The sequence below is a fragment of the Leucoraja erinacea genome, chromosome 12 (genome assembly GCF_028641065.1).
Source record: "Leucoraja erinacea ecotype New England chromosome 12, Leri_hhj_1, whole genome shotgun sequence".
Lineage (NCBI taxonomy): Eukaryota > Metazoa > Chordata > Chondrichthyes > Rajiformes > Rajidae > Leucoraja > Leucoraja erinaceus.
The window spans coordinates 8,562,705-8,578,983 of NC_073388.1; the positions used below are offsets into that span (position 1 = coordinate 8,562,705).

Here is a 16,279-nt window from a genome sequence, read left to right on the forward strand (position 1 = left end):
CTTCACGGTTGTTACTGTACTGTAGCATATGAGAACAAAGCTCGATGTTGGGAAAACAGTTCATTTACAATCACCCCAGCAGTGAAGGGAAGGGAGGTGGAGTCGGTACATAGGGAAGTTCATAGGTTTTAGGAGCAGAATTAGGCCATTCGGCCCCATCAAGCCTACTCTGCCATTCCATCACGGCCGATCTGCAGTATCTTTCCCTCTCAACCCCATACTCCTGCCTTGAGTACGAGTTCAGTTTATTGTCACGGTGAAAAACTTTTGTTGTGTGCTAACCAGTCAACGGAGAGACAATACATGATTACAAACGAGCCGTCCACAGTGTACAGAAACATGATCAAGGGAATAATGTTCATGGCAAGATAAAGTCCAGTAAAGTCTGATCAAAGGTAGTCCGATGGTCTCCAATGAGGTAGATAGTAACTCCGGACTGCTCTTTAGATGTTGGTAGGATGGTTCAGTTGCCCGATAGCAGCCTTCACCCCATAACCCCTGACACTCGCACTAATCAAAAAACAGTGAATCTCCGCCTTAAAAGTATCCATTGACTTGGCCTCCACAGCTGTCTGCGATAATGAATTCCACAGATTCACCACCGTCTGACTCAAGAAATTCCTCCTCGTCTCCCTTCTAAAGGTACGTCCTTTTATTGTGACGCTGTGGTCTCTGGTCCCAGACTCTCCCACGAGTGGAAACATCTTCTCCACATCCACTCTGCCCAGGCCCGCGGTGTGGTGGAAGTGCTACGGGTAGGTCAATGAGTGGGCCTTCAAATGTGAACGTCCAGCTTCGGTGAGGAGGGCGGCCATCAACAGGGTAAGGCCAAGGTGAGATTTATCCCAAGTCCGCAGGCCTTCGAAAGAGGCGGTGATGTCCGTCGGTGGAGCGCTGTGCGCCCCCTGTCAGAGATCGAGAGCCAGACTAGTGTTCCCAATGACTATGTTTACTGGAAGCAAGTCGGGCTGCAGAATGGATGAGTTGGAGTGGTAATTGGACTTGCCGAGGAGCATACGTGTGCCAGATAGTTTCGTAGATGCTTCTTTTGTTATTAAGGTACAGTGAAATCCTTTTTTTGCGTACAGTTCAGACAGATGAGCGGCACACGTGAGAAGTGTTCAGAGTCCCAGCCACAGTTGGCCAGAAAGGCCCGTTGCAGCCGTTGTCACAGTTCGGATCATCCCACAAACCGTTGTCCCTCTCCTGGCCCGGCCTCCTGCAGGCTTCGTGCCTCCTGCAGCCGGCCTTGATAGCACGGAAGGTAAGACCTCCGAAGAAGGGTCTCAACCCGAAACGTCACCCATTCCTTCTCTCCAGAGATGCTGCCTGCCTCGCTGAGTTACTCCAGCATTTTGTGTCTGTCTTAGGTAAGACTTACGGTTCTTCTCACCAGCCCTTTGTTCCAGTGTCCGCCGCCATCGCCAACCCTCCCCCCCCCCCCCCCCCCCCCCCCCCCCCCCCACCCTCCTCCCCCCCCCCCCCCCACCCTCCTGGTCTTCGGGAACGATCAGGGGACAGGCCTCGAGAGAGAGGCAACCACTCCAGGTGGGTTCCCCGGTTCTGCGGTGGATGGGCCAGGCCTGTTGCCGGGGTAAGGCCGCAGCCCACCAGGAGATCGTGCCGGGAGGCAGAGGTCTCAGGAAGGTGGTGAGACCAAAGATTTGTTCAGGTAAATGGGTGAACAGAAGGAAAGGTAGTGGATTCAGTTCAGTTTATTGTCACGTGTACCGAGGTGCAACGAAATGCAGCGTTTTGTTCCGTGCTAACCAGTCAGCAGAACGACAATACATGATTACAATCGATCCACTTACAGTGTATAGATACATGATAAGGGAGTAATGTTTAGGGCAAGGCAACATCAGCAAAGTCTGATCAAGGATAGTCCAAGGGACATCGAAGAGGTAGATAGTAGTTCAGCAGCAGTAGACAAAAGATCAGTTTAGTTCAGGTGTCTCCCTCTCCATCGTGTATAGCTGTTGAATGAATGAATGAATGAATGAATGAATGTATGAATGATGAATGAATGATTGAATGTATGAATGTATGAATAGATGAATTAATGTATGAATGGATGAATGAATGATGAATGAATGAATGAATGAATGAAACATAGAAATATAGAAACATAGAAAATAGGTGCAGGAGTAGGCCATTCAGCCCTTCGAGCCTGCACCGCCATTCAATATGACCATGGCTAATCATCCAACTCAGTATCCTGTACCTGCCTTCTCTCCATACCCCCTGGTCCCTTTAGCCACAAGGGCCACATCTAACTCCCTCTTAAATATAGCCAATGAACTGGCCTCAACTACATTCTGTGGCAGAGAATTCCAGAGATCCACCACTCTCTGTGTGAAAAATGTTTTTCTCATCTCGGTCCTAAAAGATTTCCCCTTTATCCTTAAACTGTCACCCCTTGTTGTGGACTTCGCCAACATCGGGAACAATCTTCCTGCATCTAGCCTGTCCAACCCCTTAAGAATTTTTTAAGTTTCTATAAGATCCCCCCTCAATCCCAAGGCAGGAACGGGGTACTGGATGTGGATGATCAGCCATGATCACAGTGAATGGCGGTGCTGGCTCGAAGGGCCGATGGCCTACTCCTGCACCTATTGCCCATTGTCTATTGAGACAAGGGAAAGGAAGATAGTATAGTTAATTGTGTAGCTAAAGAGCTGGTATATGAGGGGGGGGGGGGGGGGGGGGGGGGGATCATTGGGATCATTACAGGGATTTGGATCATTGGGATCAGAGGGTCACATTGCACCTGAACTGGAGGGAAACCAACTACAGGGAGATTTACAAGTGCCATTCAGGATGGTTTAAACTAGCTGGGTAGGGGCGTGAGATTCATAGCAATAATGTGGCAGAAGAGAAGATTGAGATGAATACAAATGTTTAAGGAAGTAAGTTCAGTAGACAGGGCAGGCGGGGCAAGACAGGGCGGCACAGTGGCACAGCGGTAGAGTTGCTGTCTTCAACACCAGTGACCTGGGTTCGATCCTGACCACGGATGCTGCCTGAACGGACTTTCTACGTTCTCCCGGTGACCAGCGTGGGGTTTTTTCCGGGTTCTCCGGTTTCCTCTCACACTCCAAAGACGTGCAGGTTTGTCGGTTCATTGGCTTCCGTAAAATCGTAAATAGGTGTGTGTAGGATAGTGTTAGTGCGCGGGGATCGCTGGTCGGCGCGGACCCGGTGGGCCGAAGGGCCTGTCTCCCCGCTGCATCTCCGAACTAAACTAAACTAAACTAAGGGAGAAAGGACAGTCTGTGGGAAGGAACTGCAGACGCTGGTTTTACACCAAAGGTAGACACAACAAGCTGGAGAAACGCAGCGGGTCAGGCAGCATCTCTGGAGAAAAGGAACGGGTGATGTCTCGGGTCGGAACCCTTCAGAAGGGAATCTGAGGGGCAACTTGTTTTAACGTAGTAGGTGATGAGTACATGGGAGGAGGTAGTTGCAGAAAAAGGTACAATTCCAATGTTTATAAGACCGGTACATTGAAAGGAAAGGTTTGCGAGTGCAGGCACGTGGGACTAACCCAGATAAGTATCTTGGTTGCCATGGACAGGTTAGTCGATGGGACCTGTTTCTATGCTGTATAACTCTATGTATTTCACAAAGCATTGCTCCAAACTTATGTCAAACGTTTTTTGGACCAGATCAGCAGGATTCAGTGAAACCGGATTTCGTATCAACGAGACTTGATTGAGTTACTTTAAAAACAATTTCTTCTTTTAGTTTCAAAGGCAGGAGAATCTTCAGGGATAAATGATTAGCTTCTTATATTCAGCCGCACACATGTCAAACATATCATATCCATGAATAAACGGCTGAGGAAAATATCCTTCAATGATTATCAGTTAAACCATCAGGAACAAAGCACATGTTGTTGACTTTAGTTTATAGATACAGAGCGGAAACCGTCCCTTCAGCCCACCGTCCGTGCCAACTAGCGATCCCCGCACACTAGCACCATCATACACACACTAGGGACAATTTACAGTTTTTACAGAAGCCAATTAATGCTCCTTTCCCACTTAGGAAACCTGAACGGAAACCTCTGGAGACTTTGCCTCTGGAGACGTTGAAGGTGGTTGCCGGAGGTTGCAGGTGGTTGCCGGAGGTTGCAGGTAGTGGAAGGTAAGACCTGCAACCTCCGGCAACCACCTTCAACTAGCATCGCAACCAGCTTCGACTAAAAAAATTACCGATTTTTAAAACGGCAACCTACTTTTAGTCGCGGACGGTTTTGAATTGTTTGAAATAATCGCCGGAACATAGAAGAAGCGGAAACCACTTTTGACCATTAGGGAGACTAACAAAAACCTCCGGGAACCGCAAGGAAACCTTGGGTGGGGGCGCAAAGTCTCCAGAGGTTTTCCGTTCAGGTTTCCTAAGTGGGACAGGGGCATAACCTACAAACCTGTACGTCTTTGGAGTGTGGGAGGAACCCAGAGAAAACCCAGGGAGAATGTACAAACTCCGCACAGACAGCACCTGTAGTACAGTTGCGCTGTAGGGCAGCAACTCAGGAAGGTTATAGTTAGTCAGTGCTCTTTCTATGACAGTACCCCATCCATCAAGCGCCTCGAAAAAGCGAATCATCATTACTTTGTTATGGCCACGTGACACCAATGCTTATTATTCGCCCACTCCGACATATTTTCTGTCCACAAAAGAAACCCACACAATTAGTCCCGATCGCCAATCTGTTGCAGGTAATTTGAGCACGCAGACTAGATGCCTCAGATGCCTCTCTATTCACCATTCATATTTTCACAAAACCTTCCACATGGTTGAGGGATCTCAGGTGTGAAAAGCATAATCAGTCTCAAGGGATTTGGGTTGAGATAGAGGGGTCCGCGACCATATGCCCAGCCCTGGGAAGACTGAGATTAACGAGTGACAAACTAGCTGCTGATGGAAATGAAGTGGCCACTTATTATGTTGAATGGTTTTAAAATGGTCCCAAAGTTAAAATGCATAGAAATGACATCAGGACAAACAGGCTGGTTGCTGTAATTGGTATTTGCTGCTTTTTGTGCCCCTCTTGTGACCTTCTCCGCCAGTCTTCATCTGCTTCTGTCAGCATAAACCATCAGTTGTTTGCTCAGATATATATATATCCAGCTTCATTCAGAATCAGCTGCTCCCTGTAATGGTGAGTATGAGATAGAAGCAGAAGTTAGGCCATTCGGCCCATTAAATCCACTCTGCCATTCAATCGTGGCTGATCTATCTCTCCCTCGTAACCCCCATTCTCCTGCCTTCTCCCCATAACCCCTAACACCCGTACCGATCAAGAATCTATCTATCTCTGCCTTATGTCCATGGACTTGGCCTCCACAGCCTTCTGTGGCATAGCATTCCACAGATTCACAATCCTTCTCTACCTCAAAATACTCCTGTACCATGCAGCACTCTATGGAGTTAGTTTAGAGATACAGTGTAGAAACAGTCCGCAGAGATCAGGCCAACCAGAGATCACACCTACACTAGTTCTATGCTACACACTTGGGGCCAATTTACAGAAGCCAATTAATCTACAAACCTGCACGTCTTTGGAGTGTGGGAGGAAACTGGAGCACCCGGAGAAAACCCACGTGGTCACGGGGAGAACGTGCAAACTCCGTAAAGACAGCAGCCGCAGTTAGCAACGAACCCAAGTCTTTGACACTGTAAGGCATCCGCTGCCCCTGTGCCACATTATCTCTGAACTTAAACATTGGGAATATTAAAACCTAGAGTTTACACATCGGTTTCATGTTCCCCCCACCCCCACCCCACCCCACCACCCCCCCCCCCCCCCCCACCTCCCGTCCAGTGAAAACATCATCAAGTTAACCAATTTAACCTGTCCAGTGCCACCCCCAAGTATATTCGGGACATGGCCATCAGTGAAAAGAGGGGAAAGGGAAGTGAGAGATATGGGCGGTGATATAGAGAGATATAGAACAAATGAATGAAAGATATGCACAAAAGTAACGATGATCAAGGAAAGGTGGAGCCCACAATGGCCCATTGTTGGCTGTGGGCTAGTTGATAACGAGTTATACAGACAGTGACTCTCAACATGATGGCAGTGTGACTTGTACGTTAACTAGGGTGGAGGTGGGGGGAGAGAAGGCAGGAGTTACTTGAAATTAGAGAAATCAACGTTCATACCGCAGGGGTGCAAGCGGCCCAAGCGAGACACGAGATACGAGATTCCTCCAATTTGTGTCTGAGCTCACTCTGACAGTGGTGGAGGCCTAGGACAGAAAGGTCAGTGTGGGAATGGGAAGGGGAGTTGGAATGTCTGGCAATGGGGAGATTGCGTGGTCCAAGGCGGACTGAACGTGAATGCTCGGCAAAACGATCGGCGAGCCTGCGCTTGGTCTGAAGAAGGGTCTCGACCCGAAACGTCACTCATTCCTTCCCTCCAGAGACGCTGCTTGGCCCACTGAGTTACTCCAGCATTTTGTGTCTACGCCAACATATAGAAGCCCACACTGGGAGCAACGGATACAGTAGATGAGGATGGAGGAGGTGCAATATGAGTTGGAATCTGGCACAGTATTGATTTATACTTAAAAATAACCGGAGCCCAGTAATATTTTCAAGTGTCCTGGCTTTTGCAGCAGGTATTCAATTATTCACAGACCTAAATAAATCTCTCTCTCTCCCTCTCTCTCACTATCTCTCTCTCTCTCTGAATGAAGCCACATTTGCTTTGGCTAAACTTGGCATCATGCCAATGGTAAACCTAAGTTCATAAGTTCATAAGGCATGGGAGCAGAATTAGGCCCATCAAGTCTACTCCGCCATTCGCTCATGGCTGATCTATCTTTCTCTCTCAACCCCATTCTCCTGCCTTCTCTCCATAAACCTTGACATTTCTGAAGAAGACACTGGTCTGAAGAAGGGTCTCAACCCCAAACGTCACCCATTCCTTCCGTCCAGAGACGCTGTCTTGTCCTGCTGAATTACTCCAACATTTTGTGACTATCTTCGGTTTAAACCAGCATCTGCAGTTCCTTCCCACACACTTCTGAATGCTTCCTCACCAAGCTGGAGATTCTCCACTTCCATCGTTGTTGCAACTAGAATATTGTCCCGATTGAACAAACAATGCTGAAACCTCTGCACCGTTTATTCACAGTCACGGAATATTTTCAGTATCGATATTACCCCATCTGGCACCTCACGTGCATGTCCTTGTATCAGTCTGAAGAACGGTCCCGACCCAAAACATCGCCTATCCACGTTCTCCAGAGGTACTGCCTGACCCGCTGAGTTACTCCGGCACTTTGTGTCTTTCCTTGCAGGCATTGCTGTCAAAAAAATAGGACGCCGCAGTGTTGCAGGTGGCGGATCTGCTGACTCACAGCGCCAGGGACCCGGGTTCGATTCTGACCTCGGCTGCTGTCTCTGCGGAGTTTGCATTGCCAGCCTTCCTGGCCAAAGGCGGGAGATGGCGAGGAGCATGGTAGTGCCCATCTTCATGCTCTCGTGGGAGTTTCCACGGCGATGGGAGCTCATGAACGCCACACTGGAGACAGTCCGGGGATAGACGCAAGAAGGTCACACCAAGTCACACCAAATGTCGCTACCCTGATGTCGTTCTCACCCAGATCCAACTAGGTGTCAGGTCAGAAACAACAGAAGGGGCGGCACGGTGGCGCAGTGGTAGAGTTGCTGCCTTACAGCGCCAGGGACCCTGGTTCAATCCTGACTAAGGGTGCAGGCTGTGGTGTGGCATTTTCTCTTTCTCCCTGTGACCGCGTGGGTTTTCTCCAGGTGCTCCGGGCCCACAGGTTTGCAGGTTAATTTGTCCCTAGTGTGTGCGGTAGCGTTAGTGTATTGGTGATCGCTGGTCGGCCTGGACTCGGTGGGCTGAAGGGCCTGTTTCCACGCTGCATCTCTAAAGGTAAAAAACGAAAACTAAAAACTAAAAACAGCATTATGTCATCGGGCACAACTTGTTGTACTCTTTCCGTAGAGAGGTCTCAGACACAACATTGCATGAAGCAGCTGATTATTTTGTTCAAACCAGGGGGAATCGAGAACCAGAGGACATAGGTTTAAGGTGAGGGGGGAAATGACGTAGTGGTAACCTGAGGGGTAACTATTTTAGGGTGTTGGGTGTATGGAACGGGCTGCCGAAGGAGGTAGTTGAGGCGGGGGCTATCGCAACGTTTAAGAATCATTTGGACCGGCACAGGGATAGGACAGGTTTAGAGGGAATCTGGGCCAAACGCAGGTAGGTGGGACGCATGTAGATGGGGCATGTTGATCGGTGTGGGCAAGTTGGGCCGAAGAGCCTGTTCCCGCGCTGTATGTCTCTCTCACAGAGAGGAAGTCAAATTCAATGCCAGCGTTTATATCAGGACCACTGGAATACAGAAACAGAGATGTAATGCTGAGGCTCTACAAGGCGCTGGTCAGACCGCATTTGGAGTACAGTGAGCAAATCTGGGCCCCATATCTGAGGAAGGGTGTGCTGGCTCTGGAGAGGGCCCAGAGGAGGTTTACAAGAATGATTCCAGGAATGAGTGGGTTAGCATATGATGAGCGTTTGACAGCACTGGGCCTCTACTTGCTGGAGTTTAAAAGGTTGAGGGGGGAACCTCATTGAAACTTATAGGATAATGAAAGGCATTGATAGAGTGGATGTGGAGAGGATGTTTCCACTAATGGGAAAATCCCGGACCAGAGGTCACAGCCTCAGAATTTAAGGGCGCTCTTTTAGAAAGAAGATGAGGAGGAACCTCTTTAGTCAGAGGGTAGTTAATCTGTGGAACTCAGAGGGCTGTGGAGGCCAGGTCAGTGGATATTTTTAAAGCAGAAATAGACAAATTCTTGATTAGAACGGGTATCAAGGGTTATGGGGAGAAGGCATGAAAATGGGATTAGGAGGCAGAGATGAGCCATGTTTGAATGGCAGAGTTGACTCGATGGGCTGAATGGCCTAATTCTACTCCTATAATTTGTCAATGTCACACATGTAGAGCAGCAGAGCTGAGGCTCGCAGGAACACGTGTAGTCATCCACAGGATATACATTTTTTTTTAAATTTCAAAATAGACTTTATTCAGGTAATAAATATTTACAATACATGAACCGTGCAAAAAAAATTCATCCGACATTTTCGGAGGCTATACAAACATTTATTACTGTTAACAAACATTGCTCAAATTACACAAATTTATCCCCCCCACTCATGTGGCCCACTGGCGTGGAATCCCTTCCCTTATTTTGAGATGCGTCTCCACCACACCCTGCCCCCCATGTCCAGCAGCGGAAGGACCCCAGACTGTGGTCCTCCTCCACCGAGCCTTGGCGTTGGCTGCACCGAGCTTCAGTGCGTCGCTCAGCACGTACTCCTGCAGTCTGGAGCGGGCCATTCGGCAGCGGGCTACCCCAGCCATTCCTGAATGAGGAATGTGCCGGGTCTGGACTCCAGTGAAGGTCAGGTTGGACCAGGGCAGCAGATTCCCCTATCCTTATGGATTGTTTTTTTCATCATCATCCTGTCATTCACTTTCCAAGAAATAATTTTTTTTTTAACTTCCAGGTTTGCTTGAATCTGATTTACCCAGGTGCTGTGGTTCAATATTTCAGGTCCTAAATCGTTGAGTTTCTCTTCCCTCGGCTGGATGAGTTCTTGCGGCATTTCTGTTTCTGTTTCAGAGTCCAGCGGTGGCAGTTTCATTTGTTTCCCGTTGCCAAGATTAGATAGCTCCTCACCTTGCTATCTTCAATACGGTGGTGCAGCGGGTAGTGTTGCTGCCTTGCAGTGCCAGAGACCCGGGTTCGATCCTGACTACGGGTGCTGTTCGCAGGAGTTTCCCCCTGTGACCTCACGGACTTTCTCCGGTTGCTTGTGGTTTCTTCCCACATTCCACAGACATGTAGGTTTGTAGGTTAATTGGCTTTGGTAAAATTGTAAACCCTCCTTAGTGTGTGGGATAGTGCTAATATACAGGGTGGTCGCTGGTCGGCTGGAAGTCTAAAGTCTAATCATTTTACCATGATTAACTCCATTAAGCTTGCAGAATCATTCTGATAAATACAAGTTGCAACCAATCCAATATCAGTAAGAGAGTCATAGAATCATTCTGCCATGCTGCCTCATCTAAACTAGCTCCAATGACCTGCGTTTGGCCCATATCCCTCCAAACCATTCCTGTCCATGCACCTGTCCAAATGTCTTTTCAATGGTGTTATTGTACCTGCCTCAAATAACTCTTCTGGCAGCTTGTTCCATATACCCACCACCATCTGAGTGAAGAAGTTGCCCCTCAGGTTCCTATTAAATCTTTCCCTCCTCACCTTATATCTATGACCTTGATTCACCTACCCTGGGAAAAAGACTATGCATCCAACCTATTCCCCTCGTGATTTTATACACCTCTATAAGATCACACCTCAGCCTCCTGCACTCCAAGGACTAAAGTCCCAGCCTACCCCACCTCTCGCTATAGCTCAGGACCTCAAGTCCTGGTAACATCCTCGTAAATTTTCTCTGCGCTCTTCGCGGCTTACAGCATCCTTCCTACAGCAGAGGGACCGAATCTGAACACAATACTCATAATGTGGCCTCATCAACATCCTGTGCAACTGCAATATAACGTCTCAACTTCTATACAGTTCTCTGTCTGATGAAGGTCAATGTGCCAAAAGCCTTCTTCATGAAATAACAGTCTTGTACTCCTAGGTCCCTCGGCTCTACAACATTCCCCAGTGCCCGACCATTCATTGTGAAAGATCTGCCCTGGTTTGACTTCCAAAAATCCAACATCTTACACAGATCTAAATTAAACTCTATCAGCAATTCATAAGTTCATAAGAGTAGAATTGGGCCATTGGGCCCTTCACGTCTGCTCCACCATTTAATCATGGCTCATTCTCTTGCCCTCTCCCCATAATCCTTGGCCCACTTGCCCAGCCGATCCAGATCCTGCTGAAATCCGTGATAACTATTTGCGATACCATCTATTTTAGTGTCATCTGCAAACTTACTAATCTTGTCTTATACATTCTCATTCAAATTGTTGACATGGATGACAAACAGAAATGAGCCCAGCATCGATCCCAAAGGCACATCGCTAGTTGAGGCTTCCAGACCGCAAAAAAAAACCTTCACTCCTCTCCGCTTCTGTATCCAATTTGCTATCTCTCCCCGGATCCCATGCAATCTGATTTTCCAGAGCGGCCCTGTCAACTCCCCTTCCCATTCCCACACTGACCTGATGAGTCATAGAGTGATACAGTATGGAAACAGGCCCTTCGGCCTAACTTGCCCACACCGGCCAACATGCCCCATCTACACTAGTCCCACCTGCCCACGTTTGGTCCATATCCCCCCAAACCTGCCCTATCCATGTACCTGTCTAACTGTTTCTTAAATGTTGGGATAGTCCCTGCTTCAACTACCCCCTCTGGCAGCTTGTTCCATACACCCATCACCCTTTGTGAAGAAGTTACTCATCAGATATTTTCCCCTTCACCTCACCCTTTGTGAAGAAGTTACTCATCACTTTTCTTAAACCTATGTTCTCTGGTCCACGATTCTCCCTCCTCTGGGCAAGAGACTCTGTGCATCTACACGATCTATTCCTCTCATGGTTTTAACTTTAACTAGTGGACCAGCCCACTCCTTATCCATAACTATTTTAAACCTGTGAAGCGGTGGAGTTGCTGTCTTACAGCGACAAGTCCCAGGTTCAATCCTGACTGCGGCTGTTTGTACGTTCTCCCCGTGGCAGGCATGAGTTTTCTCCAGATTCCTCACACACTCCAAAGACGTACTGGTTTGTAGGTTCATTGGTTTGGTATCATTGTAAATTTATCCCTAGTGTGTGTAGGATAGTGTTAGTGTGCGGGGATCGCTGGTCGGCGCGGACTCGGTGGGCTGAAGGGCCTGTTTCCGCGCTGTATCTCTAAGCTAAACTGTGATCGCCGGTCCCAAAAGCCTCACGCGTTGACGTTTCAGTCCTTTGCCCTGCCCATTTCCCCAAAAGGAAGTCTTGCTTTGGCCTCTCCCGTGTAGGGCCTTTTACATCTTCTCCTGAGAAAACCATCCTGAACATATTTGACAGATGTTACCCTGTCTAAGTCCTTGGCACTATGACAGCCCTAGTCCACATTGGGAAAGTCAATATCCCCCACACTATGACATTCTTATGAGTCCTGCAATCTCACAGAACATTTGCTCCTCAAATTTCTGTTGACTATTTGAAGGCCGATATAACACTCCCAACACCCCTTCCTTACTTCCCAATTCCACACATAGAGCCGCACTGTACGTACCATCAGTGAAGTCATCTCGGACAACTGCCATGATGTTCTCCTTACTCAATGGAGGAACTCCCCCTCCTCCTTTAATCTCCACCCCCTTCCCCCCTCCCCCCCACCTCTATCTCACCTGTAGCACCTGTACTCTGGAACATTAAGCTGCCAGTCCTCTCCCTTCCTCAGCCGGGCAACCATTTCCCAATCGCACGTACCTATCCATGCTCTGAGTTGATCCTCTTTACCTATCTGACCTTCCAGCATTGAAATAAATCCAATTTAACCCAACGATATTTTCTCACTCCCTGCTAAACTCCTGCCTATCCCGTCTACTGAACCTGCAGTCGAGCCTTCTGTACCGACTTCCAGCCTCAACATTATATTGGATCACATCCAATCTAGTTTGAAACCTCCAAGTGGCACAAGCAACTCTACCTGCCAGGATATTGGTTCTGCTCTGTTTTTGGTGCAACCTCTCCCTCTTGTATCTCTGCCCAAAAAGAAATCCCAATGGTCCAAACATCTTACTCTTTACAAAAGCCCGCTTACTCCCATCTCATGCTTGGCCTAGTGATCCGTTATCTGTCTTCGATGGCAATTTTCATCGACATTTCTAGGACAGATGGTAGATGAGCAGGTTTATAGCGACCAGCTCTGTTTTCAGTCAAAGACGGGCCAAAGATGCTGGAGTAACTCAGCGGGACAGGCAGCATCTCTGGGGAGAAGGAATGGGTGATGTTTCGGGGTCGACACCCTTCTTCAGCCTTGTCAGGGGAAAGGGAAACAAGAGATGTACACAGTGATGTGGAGATGAATGTGTGAAAAGTAACGATAATAAAAGAAACAGGCCATTGTTAGCTGTGTGCTGGGTGAGAACGAGAAGCTGGTGCAACTTGGGTGGGGGAGGGATTGAGAGAGAGGGAGTGCAGGGGTTACTTGAAGTTAGAGAAATCAATAATCATACCACTGGGTTGGGTCAGTTGTCTTAAATTGTAGCGAGCCAAGTCTTGATTCAGTTTTCAATTGTTTCATTTGTTTTATCTGTCATTCTGGTGAAAATCTCTCCTTGAACTATCATTATGACAATCATATTGTACAACATATTAATTCTACTTTCCTTCAATCCAGTCTGAGTTTATTAACAGTGTATGCCGATTACTCGAAGCGATATGGTAGGTCCCAGCATCCTAGACTGACTATCACAAACTAGTCCCAGATAGAATGCTTGCACTGTTCTCTCAGCTGGGCAGGCTGCCTTTATCGCTTTGTACAGTTTGAAGTAGTTTAAATTGAATAACATAAAATAACATAGATAATGTTATTTATGTTATTTTCCACGTGAAGAACGCCTGTAAACCTTGCAGTATTGAAACTCAGTGAGCAAGGCGTCTTAGACAAGCTGAAAAACAAATGGTGGTACGATAAGGGTGAATGTGGAAGCAAGGACTCCGGAAGCAAGGTCAGTCGCTGCAGGTCTTTTTGTTCAAACATTTCGACCCTGTTCTCATGAAAAAACAAGCCTTTTCGAAATTTTTTGACATTTCTGTTATTTTCATTTTATTTTTTTACGGAATTTTTTTTTTAAAAAACGAGAAAGAGGAGAAACTCACCTATCTGTTTATTCGTTATCCGTTCTCTTTTCATATGATTTGATGTTTTTTTTTTCTTATAGTTAAAAAAAAAAAATTTCAGTTGCTTTTTCAAAGCAGGAGTTTGCAAATTAAAAAAAAAAAACATTTCATCATCCCATGAAACCTCACGTTACTGTTCAATCTAAAGATCATAATGCTTGGGTCAAATTGATACCAAAACATACATATTATAGAATTAAATGCAGTGTGGCATTCATAATAAGTTTCTGTTGATAGGACCTTGCATTGATTAAGATTCCAGTTGATTTTCTGATTACATAAAACACCTTAGTAAGAAAGTGAAATATGTTGAAATAATTCAGATAGATTTCTTTCAGATTTCTTAATTAAATTCCCATTTAGTTTTTGTTTTGCTTGCGTTAGTTGCTTTTACTTTAACAAAACCCCCCCTCTCAGTTTTAAGCCAACTTGTAGTTCTTCCTTGCTCTTATAGTTGCAGGTAACTATATAGTTGCAGGTAACTAGTGCCGCCTTGACCTGTTAGTAACTGACCATCTTCCATTGAAATTAATCGATATTAAAACAGCAAGCACTCCACAACCCCTGAGATTAGCAGCAAACAAACCTCTCTCTACATTCACCAAGATCAAATAGTACTACTGCCTTCTAAGTGACATTTTGTTAGCTGTTCTTGTAAATTAGATCTTATGGCGAAAAAAAAAAGAGATTAGCCAAACGCTCTGGTAAAATAACCTGATGTTTTAGAACTTTGCTATTTAAAAAACAAACTTGGTACGTTTTCTTTTCTGAACGTAATTGTCTTCACGGAGAGACACTCTAATAATCCACTGTGCCTTTCTTAGGACAAAACGAGCGCTCTGAGCCTGAGCAACGTGGCTGGTGTCTTCTACATTTTGGTCGGAGGCCTTGGTCTGGCCATGATGGTGGCTTTAATAGAATTCTGTTACAAGTCACGAGCTGAAGCGAAGACAATGAAGGTGGCAAAGAGTGCACAGAATTTTAAGCCAGCTCCCACACAAAATACCCAGAATTTTGCGACATATAGAGAAGGTTACAACGTATATGGGACCGAAAGTGTTAAAATCTAGGGGTAGGAGTGAGGTCCTAATACTGTGAGTGAACCTTGTAACCAAAGGCACTGTGGATTTATCAGTTGGCAGTTCTTATGTTATTATGAAGATAAAATTGAATTTGTCTTTTTAACTGAAATTAATGTTTATTCCTTTTTGAAAGTTTTGCTTTGCTATTATTACAGCTTCTCATAACGAACTTTATATCAAACGTCACGTACAGTAAACCCTCGTTATAACAGACCATGGCGGGAGGGATATTGCCGCTTGTCCGCTCTAACTGAGTGAGGGGGGTAGATATGAACTGTTTTAACCCAAAGACGGCTGGGTGTCACGGTGGCGCAGCGGTAGAGCTACTGCCTCACACCGCCAGAGACCCGGGTTCGATCCTGACCACGGGTGCTTGTCCGTACGGAGTTTGCACTTTCTCCCCGTGACCTGCGTGGCTTTTCTCCAATATCCCCGGTTTCCTCCCACACTCCAAAGACGTTCGGGTTTGTAGGTTAATTGGCTTGGTGTAAATGTAAAACTGTCCTATGATGTGTAGGATAGTGTTAACGTGCGGGGATCGCTGGTCAGTGGGGACTTGGTGGGCCGAAGGGCTGTACCTCTAAAGTCTAAAACATTCTAAAGACTCCTGACCTAACCTGTAATTCTGGCTATTTTAGTATAAAAGCAGGGTGTGAATTTGATCACTTTTGCAGCTGAATAAGTGGAATTAAATGCCTCAATAAAATTCAGATGAAAGAGGTTATTTAGCACAAAAAAACGTTAAATTAACTGTGAAATTGAACTTGAATAATGTCAAGCCTTCTTGATTTGAGAGCACTAAACTAAACTAAAGAAATGTGGGATAGAGGCAAAATGCTGGAGTAACTCAGCGGGACAGGCAACATCTCAATATAGAAGGAATGGGTGACGTTTCGGGTCGAGACCCTTCTTCAGACAGGGATTAAACAAGTGGGAATTCATGGGCTGGGGAGCCACAGGGCCCCAGGCCCCACATGCAGTGCACTGGGAAGGGGCCCAGTACTCACACCTCCTTCATGCTTCCTCCCCCCCCCCCCCCCCCCCCCCCCCCCCCCCCCCCCCCCCCCCCCTCCCACTCCCTCAACCAAATGCGCTCCTGCCACGAGGCACCAGCTCTCTGGGTAACAATACGATACGATGATACGATACTGGAGAACATTATTTATCCCAGGAGGGAAATTAGACAATAGACAATAGACAATAGGTGCAGGAGTAGGCCATTCGGCCCTTCGAGCCAGCACTGCCATTCAATGTGATCATGGCTGATCATCCCCAATCAGT

The 16,279-nt window shown here is 46.9% G+C and overlaps 1 protein-coding gene across 3 annotated transcripts in view; it reads left to right on the plus strand.

The window, feature by feature from the left end:
* Positions 1 to 16,044, plus strand: part of LOC129702042 (glutamate receptor 3-like) — a 228,766-nt gene extending 212,722 nt beyond the window's left edge. Inside the window, exons 13-14 of one of the 3 annotated variants that reach the window (XR_008724311.1) lie at positions 13,630 to 13,744; positions 14,741 to 14,818. Coding sequence is in view for 2 of the 3 variants with exons in the window: in XM_055643555.1 (XP_055499530.1) it covers positions 13,630 to 13,744; positions 14,741 to 14,986 (361 nt within the window). In the remaining variant the exon portion in view is untranslated. Of the gene's footprint in view, positions 1 to 13,629; positions 13,745 to 14,740 lie in introns of all 3 variants that reach the window. The other 2 variants (XM_055643555.1, XM_055643554.1) reach the window with 2 other exon arrangements.
* Positions 16,045 to 16,279: the final 235 nt, after the last annotated feature.